The sequence below is a fragment of the Trachymyrmex cornetzi genome, unplaced genomic scaffold, assembly GCF_001594075.2.
Source record: "Trachymyrmex cornetzi isolate Tcor2-1 unplaced genomic scaffold, Tcor1.1 scaffold1051, whole genome shotgun sequence".
Taxonomy (NCBI): domain Eukaryota; kingdom Metazoa; phylum Arthropoda; class Insecta; order Hymenoptera; family Formicidae; genus Trachymyrmex; species Trachymyrmex cornetzi.
The window spans coordinates 426,990-444,806 of NW_017295600.1; the positions used below are offsets into that span (position 1 = coordinate 426,990).

Consider the following 17,817-nt stretch of genomic DNA (forward strand, 5'->3'; position numbering starts at 1 on the left):
CACGATCGCGTGTCTCGCGATCGGAAGATGATGCGACTCTAATGAGACTGACGAGAAAACATGGCACGTGAACGAGAGGAACGCGAAAGCGTGGAGACGGAATGCTCGCGTTACATGAAAGAGTCTTGCATCCCTTCTATCGATCGGCTATGGCGCATCCCGCCGGCCGGCCATCGAAAGTGCCAGCGCAGACGCATTCACGACCAAGGTCGCTTTCCAAAACTCTACTCAAAGTCACAATTATAGGATAGGAAAATGAATGGGGGATAGATTAAGTTGGGATAAATTACTATAAATTCGTACGCCGCAAACGAAGTTAGAATGAGAAAATGAAGACACTCGAAAGCACTTAGAAATCGAAAGAGATCCATTTCAGGAAGGAAGAAGTAGATGTTTCACGTTTTGACGAGCTTCACGTTTTTGTGGTTTACAAATCTGGAATTTTGATAGCAGATAATTCTAAATCGTTCATTATTTTATCTCTGCATTATGAGGGTTAGTTGTAGAGGGAGATTTGAAGGGACAATTCATTAAATTTTTGATATAGGGTTTTGGAAGCTCTATTCTATCAAGAAGATGCACTAGACTAATTGCGCATTAAATCCGTTATCATAAGTTCCGGTATATACACGGAAGGACAGATTTTATTGAAGTAAATTTAGTTGTAAATCCAGAATTGAAAATAATTTTGTTGGTCCATCAAAATAATTATGTAGAAAATTAAAGTATAATGAATAATGCTGCAAAAAGTTTTGATATTCTAGCAATTAGCTTGAGTGTATTGCATGATTATTTTGATAGTCCAACAAAATTATTTTCAGATTAATCTAAATTTTTAGATACTTCAACAAAATATTCCGTGTAGTATAAAGACAGTGTCTCGCGTCATGACGCTTCGCTTGTCTTAACGTTAAGACACTACCGTGTCTTCAGATAACTTTATTTTATAGTAATAGAAATAAGATAAACGCAGTACTGTATTTTTCATATCTTTACCTTTTAAAGAAATACCTTTCACATTTTGTTATAATATTAAATACTTATATGTGGATAAAAGTGAAAAAAGACGACGGAATAGATTCGAAATTATATGCTTCGACAAGGTAGATGTTTCACGGGTGTCTTCATAAAGTAATTGGTTCATGAGCGAATTTGCAATTTTTTTCTATTGAAAAGATGCTTGTTTATATCGTAACAATATTGAAGAAGCGAGACTAAACGAACGTAATGGGGCACTTTCAATTCAAACGAGAGGCGCTTCGATGCCCACCACTGCATTTCGAACAGACTCCTCGTCGTCATCTTCATGACGACGCGGCATCTTCACGAGCGAATTACGTTAAGACACTTTCAAGGTCAATTGACCACGATGATCGATGAGCGAATTTGCAGAAAGTTCCGTGGATACTTCGACACGTGAGGCGAAAGATTTTCCTGCTGATCGAAGCGTGATGTTGAAAAAGAAATTAAAAATAAACCAGGAAGAAAAAATATATAAAATCTCTATTTGAAAGCTTTAAATTTCTTAAGAGCTTAAAAATTCAAATGTCAATTTGTAACTTCAATATTTCTTTTTAGGCGTTTTCTTTGTATGTATTTTTTTTATAATGGACTTGTTTCATATAAGGAGGTGAGATCGAGATTTATGAAATCGTTTGCGACCTTGTAATATTTTTATCATAGAACAAAATACAATAGCGCGTTTTCGATAGCTTTTATAATTTACTTTATGTAAAACAGTACGATTAGAAACCACGAACCGTGTAGTTAAAATATTATTCTAACTCAGAAGGCTACGGAATTTTATCCTTCATGACAGATACGATTGAACCATTATTTCTCTAGGTTTAATTGAAAATATAATTTAGAATTAATATAAATATATTTTTTCTGTTGCGCATGAATTTACTGGAATTTTGTTGCATTTCGTTGCACGCTACTGTGCATTTATCGCAAATTAAATTATTTTAATCTGCACATCTAGCAAGTATAATCATCCTACACCTCTTGGATAATTTCCTACATCATATTACGTACCGACGAAGCAAGAGATTAATTAATCAAATAAAATATATTGATCACTCATCAAAGATAATATTATTAAAAATAAGACGCATTATCTTGATTAAAATCCGTTTATTTTAATCGGGTGAATTTAGATGACAAATATTTCACCTTTACTTATCGAAGATACTAAATATCGGATTGTAGCCTGGAATTTATATTTTAGCCCGCGACATGCCAGTTACTCCGTACGGAGCTTTAAAACCAGTCTCGAATCTTTTTTTTATTCACAAAGGGACAACGTGAACTCGTCGATCTGGTACGATCGGAATGCAGATAAACCTTCCCATGCCGGAAAATCATGAAGAGGCACGCAAATAGCATCCTGCGTTAATTCGTTCGCGCATCATGTAAAAAGAAAATTGGTTATTTCCGGAAAAACGTCAATTACCCAATACTTCCATAGAAAAGAAACAATATCAAATTAATGAAAAAAATATAAATTTTTTTTATTTTGCGAGTACTAATAATATCCTTTTAAAATGCTGTTATCAATATCTTTGTAATAATACTGTGATCGTAAAATAAATTTTACAAAAGCGTATCTGCAAGCAAAGCATTAACACGTGCAACAAAAATCAAGATATTTTCACATATAGTAGTAATAATAAAAAAGAAATTTGCAAAAACTTACAAAAATAAGCATATAAAAATAAAGTGCGTAATAAATATTCGCAAAAAAAGAATAAATAATTAAATGACCTCATTACATATAATTTCGTTATATCTTATCTAATTTTATCGAGACAAGCCATTATTTATTGTCAATATACAATATTCCTTATCTAACATACGTGCACTGTACCATCTACATTTAAATCTAAGCCGTGTAATTTCAAGCCATCCCTGTTGACGTAAATATTTTCAAAAGCGAATGATCAGGTGAGTATTAAAAGTTCAAAGCGGAGAATAAGACGACGTTTACAATGTGAAAAAAATGCACGTCGAAAAGACAGATGACGAGGACGCCACTTAGAAAAGTTCACACTGTATCAGATACACGTAATTATTGACTCGTTAAATATTAAATATATACAAATTAAAACTGTGGATGCAAAAAGTAGGTTTGCGTGCTGTCACTTTATCGTCACGGATTACGAAGGTATATCCCATAACGTCGCATCAATCACAGTGACCAGAATATAAAGAATCACAGTAACAAGAGAAAGTCTACAGTTACGTAATTTTATAATATGTCTGCTAATCAGCTATCAAATATCAAAAATTGATTGGTCTGAGAAAAGACCTTTGTCAACCTTAAGACATGATACGAGTTTAATATGTTAGAATTTCTGTAAAAAATGTTTGCATTTAACGGACAATCCTCTTCTTTAATTTATGTAAAAATCATAGAAACTGATAGAAATCAAGAAAATGCACGCGAAATATAAATTGAGAAAGATTTTTAAACAATCCATTATAATTTCCATGATATGTATAATTATATTATAAATTATTGATTTTTTGTTCAATATCGAAATGTCAGCTATAATATCGATGTAATGACGGACAATTTAACGCTGTAATTCTGACGCAGTGCGAACGTAAACGACACATCAATCAGGACAACAAAACGGGGTTACTGACAGGAGGTGCATGTGCAGGATGCTTCCGATGGCGAACCGAGGAGGAACAACGGCAAGCCCTCGATGGTACAGCCCTTGCATCCCCAGCAAGGTGCACTGACTTTCGTTGTCGGCACAGAGGAACCCGAGACGAGATAATTCGCTGCTTCGAACAAGGATAGACACTCATCATCGTCGTCGCTGTCGATGTCGCGATGCTCGCCGGAAGTCGTCGGTGGCCTGATGTCATCGTCGTACTCGTACGGATCATCCTCCGGCGGATCGTCGTGGTCGCGGCCGGTCTCCTCCGGCTCCACGACGTCCGGCGTCAGCGTCCTCTCTTTGCGAGCCGCAGTTTCCTCCTCCAGGGTATACGCGGGGTCCGTGGACCAGTTCCGATACCAAGAGCTGTCGTAAATAGTCTTTCATGCCGACGCGCTTTCGCGATTGTATGATGATTCCCGTGGGGAATAAAAAAGAAATCAATGATCTACCGCATGATAAGAAACCAATTGTCATCTAATGTGTCTGCACCCAAATTGCAAGTAGTAATTGTGTGTATATACAGGGTGTCCGATAATTGTTCTGACAGAGTTCGTGGACATGTAGGGCGGAACTGAGACTGAAAGTCCTCTACCATCTTGCAATTTTCGCAATAGTTAACAAGACATTAATTGCTAAAAATTGCCGAAAATTGGTCTTTAATAATTTTTTACTTAAATACTATCAAAAAACTTTACAGAAAAACTGCAAGAGATGAAAATTGTTTATTTCCTTCTTATAGAACTCTACGAATTTTTTCAGAATTTTTTATTAATTTTTTAATACTGCATTTTCTCATTTTTATCAACATGAGAAAATACGGTATTAAAAAATTCTGAAAAAATTCTAAAACAATTCTTAGAGCTCTATGAGACGAAAATAAACAATTTTTGTCTTTTGCAGTTTTTCTGTAAAGTTGATAGTATTTGAGTAAAAAATTATTGAAGACCAATTTTCGACAATTTGAGCAATTAATATCTTGTTAACTATTGCGAAAATTGCAAAATGGTAAAGGACTTTTCGTTTCAGCTTAGTCCGCTCTACATGTCTAAACTCCATCAGAACAATTATTGGACACCCTGTATAGAGAAATATATAAGGATGTCTCACAACTACCGCATTTTCTCTTAAGGACATATTCTTGAGGTAATTTTGAGACGAAAATCCTAATACGAAAATGTCGAGATTATAATAATGTTTTGAATTATAAGCTAACTTTAAATGTTTATAAAAAACTATTTTACTTTTATAGCCTCTATTTATTATTTCTGAATTCTTTTGAACATTCTAAGACAAAAATCCTAATATGAAAATATCGAGGCTATAATAGTTTTCGAATTACACACTATCTTTAAGCAACTATAATTCAAAAACTATTGTAGTCTAGACATTTTTGTATTAGTTTTCGTCTCAAAATTACCTCAAGAATACGTTCTTAAGAGGAAATGCAGTAGTTGTAAGACACTCTGTACACACGTAAATTAGTTAAGCTTATGATGAAATAGTTATATTGTGAACAAAATCTAAAAAAATGTTGATATATATAATTACAAAAAAAGGTAACTAAAAAGAGAGAATTCGTTTTGTTCCCATTGACCAATAATCAAATGAAATGATTTGAAAGTAATGAACAGATTCCGCGTAACGGAATTCGAATTAATGTCTCTATCACCTGTAGTCTTTGGTTGTTAAACGTGATCGATAAACGTCTTTTGTTATCATTTCCTGTGCATGCTTTCTCTTTCTTATTGTTCTTGTGTAACGATTTTAATCTCTGTTGATTTTAACATTTCGCTAATAGATAATGTAGAGATCATATCTTTTGTTAGTTTAATTTCCAGTTTCATCCTTTTTTGAAGCTACATTATTATTGTGCTACAAAATGCTGGTTTGTTATAATTCATAGTTCGTGTAATTTTGTATATTTTAATACTCCGTTTCCATTATAATTGACATAAAGACCCGAGTAGAAATTTGATCGGGTACGCTCGATGTACGATCAGGTCATGACCAGGAAGTGGTAGGGTATGCCCTAGTCGGGAATTCTCCACTTGAGCCTGATCAGGGAACGGTAGGGTACGCCCTAGTATGGCTTTACCGATTTGCGCCTGATTCGATGCAAATCAGGGCACTCTTCTTAATATTTTTTTAAGGTAATTCTTACATGGACTTGATTTCTTTGTCCTTACATTATCCTCTAGTCTAGTTAAACTGTCAAGAGTTATAAGTGAGGGACACCGGCTGCTCCGACGAAAATTAAACGCAAAAAAAGCGCATAGAAAGAGCAAATCAATATTTTTATTTTTTTACGCTTTAAAAAGGAAAAGTTATACATTGATTTAGTTATTATATTGATACATATAATATAATAAATAATAATATATATATACATTATATATAAGTTATATATCCTTTCAGATTAATAAAATAATCAATTCAAAATATTTCTTGGAATTTTAAATTTAAACACAGTCAAAACTTCTAAAACCTAATCAATACTGAATTTAGAAACATCACCCAAGTGCTTCCGCGTATCATTTTATCCTTGTTGTTTACCGAATGTTAAATAAGGATAAAACGATATACGGAGACGCTAGGGTGATGTTTCCGAACGCAGATCTATAACCTAATCTAACCCTAGCATCAATACCCTACTAGTACCGTACTAGTACCCTACCAGAACTGCGTTAAAAAATATAAGGCGTAAAAAGGGGCTACTTATAAGACCCTGATAAGATCTGCCTGATCAGGCGGAAGACGTTCCGGAAGTTACATCAGTCCTCAGGGCCTGGTAGGATTTCCTCATCATTGCCTGATCAGGCACCAGGGTATCCTTGTTTGGACCCTATCAGGATCGGTCTACAATTTCTACTCGGGGAGTTTTAACAAAAAAATTATCGCAAATAAAACAAGTAATAAAATATATAGTTATAAATGGACTTGCAATAATAATTGAATTATATGAGTTATATAAGCTTGATGTAATAATAATTCATTCATTTTTATTTCAACATTCTATTTGGTAACAACAATCCTCATTTTATGTAATCCCTTTATTATTAAATCGTTTAAAGAAAAATTCAATAAAAATATTTTGCATAGAATAAAATACTAAAACGAGTCGTGATTGCACTACGTTTGTGGTTTGTAGTGTGCAGCACCTTGAAGAAAGGATGAGACGTAATTATTGATTTTCTTCGTCCCGTGCTTGCATAAGTATCTGCAGCAGATAATCACAATCTACGAAGCTTCGTACAATTCAAAAAATATTCCACTAATCGTATTATATAATTGAATCGAAAGACACTTTCTTGTACCGAGTCCTTTAATGCATTATATAATAAATAATAAATTAAGGTAACCAAAGAAAACTACACGCACGTGATTTTGTAAAAAATATTTAATGCGTAATTTTAAGAAACTTATCAATTTTTATTATAGATGTATTTGTTGTTTCAAATCGTTGTCTCTATAATTTTTACTACTGAATCGCGTGAGCACGTTTAAGATCAAGAAAAAAGATGCATCGTACTTTTTAATGATTACTGTGTAGGCAATCAGTGTCATTTCGAGTTTCCTGCTTTTTACGGCACGAATGCAAACTACCTACTGTAAAATAATCGGATTATGAAACCAGCGCTTTTGTTATCAATGTCACTTGTCGTTTTGTGTCCTATTTCTGCAGTTTGTAATGTAACCAATGCATTTCAATACGCGACTTTTGCATGCATTGTTTATCACATTCGTTTATTTCAATAGCAAAACACATTGGAGCTTTTTAAATGCAAATCAAGCTATTTTTATTTTTCAAATATTTTTTTATGTTATTTGGAAATTGAGAAAGGCATGATTAAATTTAGAAAAATGTTAAATTAATGTTAAATGTTTTCATGCATGGTGAGAAACAGTAAAAATATAATATTAATATTATAGTCATATTCTGTTAATTTTCATTTAGTAATCCAACGAAAAAGATTTTGTTAACAAATTTGTGGCGTTAAAATCAACAAAAAAACTGGTAAATCGGTAAATCGTAAAAATAGTTAATTATATATTGTACACTTAAAGAAAAACATAGTAGTAGTGATTATTCTATTATACAAGTTTTATGTAAAATTAATATACGTAGAGAATTAAATAAACTATTTTATATAAAAAATAATTTATTCAACTATTACATCAGTTTATACGTAAAATTTGTATAGTTGTCAATTATATAATTGCTACTATTATGTCTTTTTCTCCGAGTATGATACATTGAATTTGCAGTTATTACTGATCAACAACTTAAATTCTGTGTGCGAAAGATGAAACGAGCATTTAACGTAATCAAGAGACGTTAATTCGAGGCCGTTCTTATCGGCATTACGCAAATTTATGACAAGCAATGTTGTCATTTTCAGACTTATATATGAGAACTGCCAGGTTCACTGACGAAGGAATCGTACTTGGAATGCAATATAACAACTTTTAATGCCTATATATAATATCATAAATCACAAAATAATATAACAAATAAAACTACAGGAGAATAATATAACATACTAGTGGATAAACAAATAAGTTTATTCAATTATACTCAAGAATATTAAGCTGAATATTAAACGTAATTAAGTATTAAAAATCGTGTAAAAATTATGCGTATAAATAATAAGAATGTTTATACCGCAAGTACACATTTTCCATTAAACTGCGATTTTTCTCTCTCATAACATATACAACCAAGTGTCAAATAAAATGATGAATTATTAAGAGCGTTTAGACAACTCGAGCACGTAATAATATATCCGCAATGCTAAAGCTAGAGAGAGAAAGAGAGTAACGGAGTGGTAAGAGAAAAAAAGAGAGACACGACGAAACGTCTAGCCTGGTTGCGACTTGCGATGACGCGCGACTAAACTCTTGCGCGTCGATCGTCGACGCGCAGTTGCGATTCGTCGTCCGGTGATGTTAATTCATGCCCGACGGTGTGCGTGCAATTATTGTCATGTCGATATTTACCATTCAACGCGTTAATCCGCCGCAGAGGCGAGGCAAGGCGAGGCGAGCCGAGAGGAGGGCAAAGCCGGCTGCGGACGGGCGGGCCGCGGGGGGACGTGACGTCACGTCACGTTTTGTGGATTCACCCTAGTGCTGGCACGCGTGCTTTTGCGACGATGTGATGGCGCATCGAGTTCTGTTTTCCCGTTTCTGCGCGTTCGCGCCGATCTCGAGCCGTAAGAATGATCCTCCGCGATGAGACGTCGTCCTGTGCGCGCACGAGATATCGCAGCTGACGAAACGTCACGCGATAGGATCGATGCGCCATCTTAAGAGCCGTCCGGACGGAACGTGGAACGGGAACATCGGACACCACGGAATGGAACGGCCGGATGCGCGCGCGCAACCCCGCCAACTATAAAGGAAGCCGCCTCTCAACCCCGATGCACCCCGATGCACTCCGACACGACCTTGACGCATTGCTCGGAACTTAATTAACAACCTCGGGTCGCCTCCTATTTTAATAGCTTCCGCTTCGTCACTCTTGGTTTTATAAATATGCATTTCACTTAAAAACGTAATTCCCGTGAGAGTTTCTATTTTTTTTTCTTTCTCTTTTTCCGCTTTTTTAATGATTATTTTCGATTAATATATTCTAATGATATTTATCTTAAGAAAATATGCAAAAAAGTCAATTGAATATAACATTAATAAATTGTATTATATACATTCAATCTTATACACATGTAAAACCTGTTTTGGACAACTTATGACCAGTCACAATCCATTCACCTATATTGAGACAATCTATTCATAGGTCTTACATTTAAGTCTTAAAATACTAATACGACTTTGCGATTGACTTATAATATCTTAAGACGGTCCTAAATATAAGAATCGACTTTAATTACCACAGCTGAACCGCGTATTAGCATTTTGAAACATTATCTAAGATCTTGAAATAAGTTATTATTTTAATGTATATTTCATGTCCTGATTCAATTATTTTCTGTAAAATACAAAATATAAAAAAAAATATTGAATTGAATTATAAACAGAATTTTGAATTCTGATGTAAATTGTAGATTTTTTAAAGTAGACTTAAGACAGATGCAATAAAAGGGAAAACGGAATGGTCGCAGTAGCATTAAAGGGAAGCTGCATTTAGAAAGCGATATGACAGTCTGACCTTTCTACGAATAAACCAATTCGACGGTTTATTGCATCGCTGTATTGATGTGAACAATACAATAAATATCTGTCATCGAGCTAGTAGCGCAAAAACGAATATAGGTAAAAAAATAGAATAGTGTAAATATAAACTTTAGCTGAATTTCAACGGCTGTTAGTATATCTCGCGAATGTCGGATCGCGTCTTTCGAGAAATAAGATACTTCTTTCTTTGAGCGACCGATGCGAGGTTTGCGTAATACAATGCAAAAAATTAATCTCACTTAATAAAAAATTTCAGCAATGATGCAACATTTGACTCAGAGCGGAAACACGTCAACCTCAGCCGAGGGATCTCTCAAGACTAAAACGCGATACTAAATTATATCATAATCGTGGAAATCCTCCAATTACGAGTTAAGAATGAGAAGAATAACGTTACGGATTAGCGTATCAAGTCGGGATCAATAATGCCACCTATTGTGCGCGTCGTATCCTGTGCGATGGCAAATGTTGCAAAATTGCCCCCTATCGCGGAAGCTGAGCGCACGTAAACGCATGTTTGGAAGTGGCCCAAGGAAGTGACGCCTCCCGCTGCATCAACGGGATAACACACCGTGGAAATCCACGTTTTCACGGCCGACGCTGGCTCTCCTTGAAAGTCGCGCGGATCCAATCGGTCCCGTTCGAGCGTGTCGAATAATTTTGCGCGCGAAGCGTTACATTTCTTTCGAAGTGCGCTAACACCGATAGTTCGAGGTCGCCACGAGGTTGAATTTTCGTACGATACCTCGCAGGCGGCAATACAGAATACGATGAATTCGTTTGCGTGTACGAGGGAAATGCCACGGGGACACGTATTTTTTTTTTCTTTTTCCTATTAGTTTCGTCGTCAAACAACTTTCCAGTGGGAAAACAACTCTCCTCGCCAGGCAGCAGATTAATATTTTTTAAATATTTAGTTGACTGCTGTTTCTACTAGCTCTTTCTAAAATCGCAAATAAAAAGAGAAATATTACTTGCGAGTGTAAACGAAGTTACGAAATGCCTAAAGAATTACGAGTCGAGAAAAAAGTGTAGATAGTATATCTTAATATGCAAAAGATTTATACTACTAATTGTGAAATAAAATTAATTGTGCAAAATCATAGGAAAGATATAAATATTTTAATGTTGAAGAGCCAACGAGAGAGACGCTGGATGTTTTTGCGAAATTATTATATAATTTTTCGGAAATATACTAAATTAATTACAAACGTTTCGACACATTTATCGTGTCATCTTCAGTGTAACATTAAAATATACATTTAAAAAATTGACGATAATATAAATAAGTATAAATTTTACATTACTCCTAAATTAGTCAGAATTAATTTATCGCTGCTGATCGCATTGTTTTAGTGTACTTCCTACTTCCGTTGAATACTTGCGAATTCACTGCTAGATACGTCTTCCTTCATTCTTGATCGCGCATTGTGAAAATTATTCTATTCCTCTATTTTCATTAAATCATTGCGAATTCGCTTCTGGATACATCTTCATTCCATTGTTAATATAATTAATATAACAATGTAAGGTGCTCGTGGACATCCAGCATAAGAGTCCAAATTTCTATAATTAATTGTAATCACATTAAGTTATTGTGAAACTTTACCTGTTCTCTAGTGAGTTAATTTCAATTACATGTCAAAAATAAAATTATAGAAATGTTAGTTAAATCAAAATGAACCAAAATGATTACTATGTCAACATATGGATTCTAATCTAATTTTTTTCTCTAATACATGTTATGGACTCTTATGCTGGATGACCATGATCATCTTACATTATTATATTAAACGAGCGATCCCCGAATACGAATCCACATCGAAATCAGAGTACTTCAACACCCCTTTGAAAAGAGGCTTCAAAAAAATGTGACACGCCAATTTTAATATAGGATTTATATTATCGTCAATTTTTTAAAAGTATATTTGAACGTTACACTGAAGATGACACGATAAATGTGTCGAAACGTTTGTAATTAATTTGGTATATTTCCATGGAAAGATTATATAATAATTTCGGAAAAACATCGAGCGTTAGCTTTTTATGTTTTTTAACATTAAAATTGTTTTTATTCGTAAAACCTTATTTTACGATATAAATATTATTCTGCATTAATGTATCTTCGCGCTAAAATTAACTTTCTGATACTCATACTTTTACATTTTTATTTACGTACTATCAGAAGTATCTCAAATTAGGTGAAATCATGTTTTAAAGAGGTATTTAAGATATTTCAGCGGCAAAATAAATGTAAATCAACTTCTCGGCTACGCAAGATCATACACTATAATTAAGATGCCAAGCGACAGGTGTCAAGGAACTCGCACTACACGATTCGCGTGCAAAATGCCATGTAAGAAGTTAATTGTGAGAAGAGATAAAAAGATAGACGGGCATAAATGTACGATACGAGTTCACGAATTTCCCATGACCAGAGAACCGGAAAGGTGAAGCGTAAAGATATGATAATACTTTGTTAACTGTAAACTTTTGTTAGCTGCACCTCTATTAAGTGCGATATAAAATGTCATTGATGCGAGTGGTCGAGTTTTACCGCTCCTTAATTGACATAATTGAAATAATTGCGTAAAATAATATGCGTTGATATACAGTGATTAAAACTATAGTAAGTTCAGTAAGCCCTATTTTCGCAAAAAAGTATCTTCCATGAAATTATCATCCATTTTACTGTCGTGAATAAATATTAAATATGAAGATTATTTTTGCATATTTAAAAAAAAATTAAAAATAAAATTAATAAAATTCTATTGGTTTAAACTTATGTTTAAAGTACATATTTAAAAAAAGGAGTTTTAAAAGGCTAGCAACATGATTATTAATCAATTTATCATGTATTTTAAAGTTAATCTGTTATTGTATTATCACATAAGTAAATCTAGAAAACATATCTGTCTCCATAAAGAATGTATCGTAAAGTGCCGTTAAAATTGCCCGACTGTAATCATGTGTGAGGGTCTCCTCCTCGGCCTTTCATCCTTAACAAGTGATATCCTACGTTGTGTTGCGATATCCTTTAGCCATTTACCATAGGAAAACACCGTTATCTGTAGCATGCACCTCGATTACTTGCGGTTTCTTTATCACATGCGCTTTGAGATCGTTGCTTTCGACGATTCCAATGATCCATGCCTGCTTGTGCTCAATCTTCTCCAGGTTCTTGCAATAAACGACCATTTGTTCTCGTGATAACATTAAAGCATCTTCCGATATCTCGGGCATCTTGTCCAGTAGAAGCGACAACTTGTTCCCCAAAATCTTCGCAATCGCGTATATCCTTGCGATCACCGGCATATTATGAATTGTAAAGCACACGTTGTTCGTCTGTCGTTCGGATGTCGCTCTAGGACATCCGAACCCAGAACACCACAAAGCCCCACCTCATATGCAGCGTAAGCCGCATACTGATTCAAGGATTGATTAATGAGTTATGTGTATTCTCTGACGTTTACCTTCGCGCACTAAGATCAAGGATGAAATAATTGCGTAATACTGGACGATTGGATATTAATTTTAATTAATAGGCAGTAATACACTGTTAAATTACGAATAATACTTATGATTAATCAAACTGATTCACACATCATGATACAAATTTTGTAATAAGACTTTGCACCCCCCTTCTCGAAAATACCTACTCATCCTTCTAACTACATCTCTCTATTTACATTTATAAATTTTTTTTTAGATAATCTTTTTTCCTAGACTTTAATCTTATAATTAGTTCCAATTACGGTATTGTTCGTACATGTGCTAACAAGGCGGCCACTTTATTTTGTACATATAAACTTATATGTACAAGCTTATATGTACCTACATATAGATCTTTCATATTAAACAGATATTATCGTCAAGTGTCAGCTCTATATATAAAAAATAATTAATACTTTAATTTTTTTTGTTTTTTATATAAAGTCGAAAAAGCCGCCTCCTTCATTTTTGTGCACATATACATTAATTAAATCATAATAGTGGAAGGAAAAGCTTAATATTATGAAACATATATCTTTTATGTATAAAATCTTCAACTTGGATATAACACAATTTTTTTAATGTAACAAGAAACATGGTAACATCTCGAACCATTTTATCGATAAGTACATCGATAATATATATCTTGTCGTGAGCGAAACGCTACAACGTATACCTTGAGAGAAATAAGAACGCTTTTCTGGAAATAAATTGTTGTTTGTTTATCTATGCGTCATCGGAAGATACGGATATTGGGGATATGTACAGTAAGAAATCTACAGAGATCGTATTCCAATATACATTGTTAGGACTGGAACTCTATGGGGCTCATATGTTACATACACTACATAGATTTTCTTCAGTACTGACAGTGTATATCGAAACACGGACAGAGATTCGGATATACTAGAATTCTTCAATAAAAAATGTGTGATATATCGTGATATACGATGAGCATTAAAACTGCAACCAATCACTGAGAAAAATTTCTGATTGAAAATGAATGAACCAAAAGATACTGATCACATCAATCAGAATTCTGGTTACTTCAAATAGAATCATAATAGATTCAACCAGAAAATTCTGATTTGTCCTTCAACCAGATTCTTTTCCTAGTGATAGATTAGTTATATAATCCGAATTAGCATTTACCTCTATTCAACAGCAGAGTCCGAATAACCCTTATGTAGATCTTGCCGTGTTTGGTTCGCGCCACGTGGAAGAGGAAGTCCGAGAGATTACCATCGCCCTCGTGGATGTCCGTCCTCTCGGCGAGGACTTCTCGGAGCGTCGCGACGCGTTCCTCCGGCGTGCTCTCGTCGGACGGACCGAGTCTCCTCTCGAGATACTCGACCACCCCGATGTCCTCCCAGAATTGTGGTAGATTAGATGCATTCTCTCGCAACGAAGTGTTCAATATCGTTCGTGTGCTACCGGAATCAACGAGATCATTTCCACTTGCACCAAGACCGGCGTATGAAACGTCCAACGCGAGACTATCAAAGGTGTGAGTGATAATAGAACTGACATTTCTCCCTCTCGAAGTCGATGGGACAGCTTCATCTTGTTGATAAATAGGCGAATGTAGAGGACTCGGGGATGCGTCGCTGTTCGCGCGAAGGGGAGTCGAACTGCTGTTCATGACCTTGACATGATCCTGCCCACAAGAGTTGGGTATTGCAAGCTCTCTTGAATAGCAAGCTCAATACGAAATGGAAGTTATCTCAATTAATCTTTCAATCTTGCCACCTCGATATCTTTTGTCACTCCATTAATCTTTTTAATATCGTCTCATGATATATTATTCAATATATTTATGTCCAAAAAGTATAATCGCTGATACACTTTCTTTTATCGTCGTTTTTTAATTAGAAAGTTTCGTATTTTACACTATTGTTTATAATCAGATTCTTTGTTTGGATAATGTCGAGAGTTAATTAATAATTTAGCATGCGTTCGTGTGATAATAAAATTTTTTATATTTTCGAGAATTTTTCGCTTATTGTTCGATATTTGTTATCGTATTCCACAAGTAGGTATTATTATTATTATTATTATTATGTCGAGAAAACAGTTTTAATCTCTCAATGACACATAAGAACTTATCCTGGAATCCACACAAATATGTATACGTATAACATAAATTGCACTTTCCTCATAACTGTTGCACTTTTTAATCGTTGGTGCTGGCGGTTGCTCAACTCGATCGCGAATCAGGAAATGTAATGATTTATGGCATGTCAGTTGTTTTTCTTTCCGGGAACTATCAAAAATTAAAAGAAATACGTTCTAAATTCCGCGACGATACTTAAAAAAAAAAAAACCGGAATATTCTAAACAAAAATATAAAAGAAAGAGTAAGAATTAATTTTTAAATATGTATAGATAAATCAACATTGTTAAAATATAAATATTTAGAAAATATGTAAATTTTATTCAAAAATTCAAAGGAAAACGTAAAGAACAAATAAGAGTCACACGCAATTAGTGAAGCGCAAATTAAATCATATATTCAAAATTTAATTTTGTGCTCCACTAACTACGTTTGACTCTTATTTGCCTTTTATGTTTTCCTTTAAATATTTGAATATCTCAAGAGTCCTATAATTATTATATATATCCTTTAAATTTTATCTATAAGATAATGTAATAAATGTGAAATTGTTTATCGTATATAATTTTTTTATTTCATTCAATTAAAATGTTTCTTCGAAAACATTAAGATACCATATTTAATGTTTGATATACGCGACACCGTAATGCGATAAGACTAAATGTTTACTCAATTTATGAGGATTAATCAGAACGAATTAGAAATTTGCTCAATAAGCAATACGAGCAATTAATGGTTATTTACAAATTTGATATATGGTCGGAAGTTGGTCGTGAGGAAACGAATAAGCTTAATAGCGAGAGCCTTCTTCTCAAAGGACGGTAATAAAGGTAATCAATTTATGAATTAAGAATGTTCATAATTCAATTTGTATAACAAAATCAAACTTGATTTATTAAATAATACATTGCTGGTCATGCTATGCGAGCGGTATAGTTTGCAGCGTTACTGCAATGATATCGTCTATCGAAATAGTAAGTAGGTAAGAAAGAAAGGTTCTCTTGGCTGCACTGTGACGAATGTAAAATGAAGCAAACCCGAGTTTATCGAATCGGAGCATCGCACTGTAAATAATCGGAGTTATCTCGAGTCACTGATTGAAAGTTGTACACGGAATGTATCAAGGTCTATGTATGTCGGAAAACACTTATTCGGGTTAATCTAACGGTCCAAGAACCTTTTTAACAATCGATTATTCCGGTATATTTAACTCAAAGCATACGAGCGTGCACGTTAAAGATATTTTTAAAACATTCTTTATTTTCATTCAAATTTAAATCATTTTACTCCGACTATGTACTCTATTTTCGGTTTAGGACTGTTTTATAAAACCGACAAATGTGTGTAATTGGTGTGCAGTTTGCTTGAATTAGAAATTCACACAAAAATATTATTAGACATCAAAACCCTACGGAAAGGACGATCTTACTAAAGTATTAAAAAATTTAGTTGGCAACAGATCTGAAAATAATTTTGTTGAACCATTCAAATAATTATGTAAGATGCTCAAATTAGTTGTTAGAATGTTAAAACTTTCTGCAGCACTGCTCGTCATGCTTTAGGTTCCGACGTAATTATTTTGACGGCCAAATAAAATCATTTTCAGATCTGTAACTAATCGTTCTTTCGACCGTTTGACCGAGTATGGTCTTCTTCGCTTATTTGTATTAAATTATTTTCGGTTACTAAAGGAAATTCTTGCTCTGTTTACATCAAATGTAAAGTAGTTTCCAATCTTATAATCGAGATAATTTATGTTTTTCTAAAAACATCAAATAATTACATGATATAAAATAATTTGCGATTGGAAAGATCTCGTTAATATTCGTGAAAGTAAAAAGGTTCCGGGCATTAGTGACCGAACGGATGTACTTAAAAACTACAATTGCAAAGAGAAATAAGCATTATATATTCAACCGAGTCTACTTGGTAATGAATGATATCGGGCGATCTCCTTTTGCAATAATTTTCGGCTTGGAAGATCGATCGCCCTAAATCGACAAGATCGTCTCGTTTCGGCGCTTTCGCCGCTCGAAGGCGTCAGTTTTCGATGATAAATTTGTTTCCGAAACGATTTCACTGCGCGACGCACGAATTCATGGACAGAAAGAAAGCACGAAGGGGAGAACACGAACGAATCCGCTTTCAAGGCAGATGCTGCACTGAACGAAATTATGCACAAACAAGCCCGGTGTGTATGCGATTAAGGAGGTTGTAAGGCAAATGTAATATGTTAAGAACCACTTGAAAAAATTACAGACTATTCTAAATTTCATTTAATAATAATACAAAAAAAATAGAAACAATTGACCATCTGGATCAAAAGTTATTTAAATAAGTAGTAAT

The 17,817-nt window shown here is 34.1% G+C and overlaps 1 protein-coding gene across 4 annotated transcripts in view; it reads right to left on the minus strand.

The window, feature by feature from the left end:
- Positions 1-17,817, minus strand: part of milt (trafficking kinesin-binding protein milt) — a 49,602-nt gene that overhangs the window by 6,623 nt on the left and 25,162 nt on the right. The window contains exon 1 of one of the 4 annotated variants that reach the window (XM_018505221.1): positions 14,511-15,417. The exons of 2 other annotated variants lie outside the window; for them this stretch is intronic. In XM_018505221.1, the coding sequence (XP_018360723.1) occupies positions 14,511-15,000 (490 nt within the window). In that variant the 5' untranslated portion in view covers positions 15,001-15,417. Of the gene's footprint in view, positions 1-3,651; positions 4,038-14,510; positions 15,418-17,817 lie in introns of those variants that run through there. One more of the 4 variants, XM_018505243.1, reaches the window with a different exon arrangement.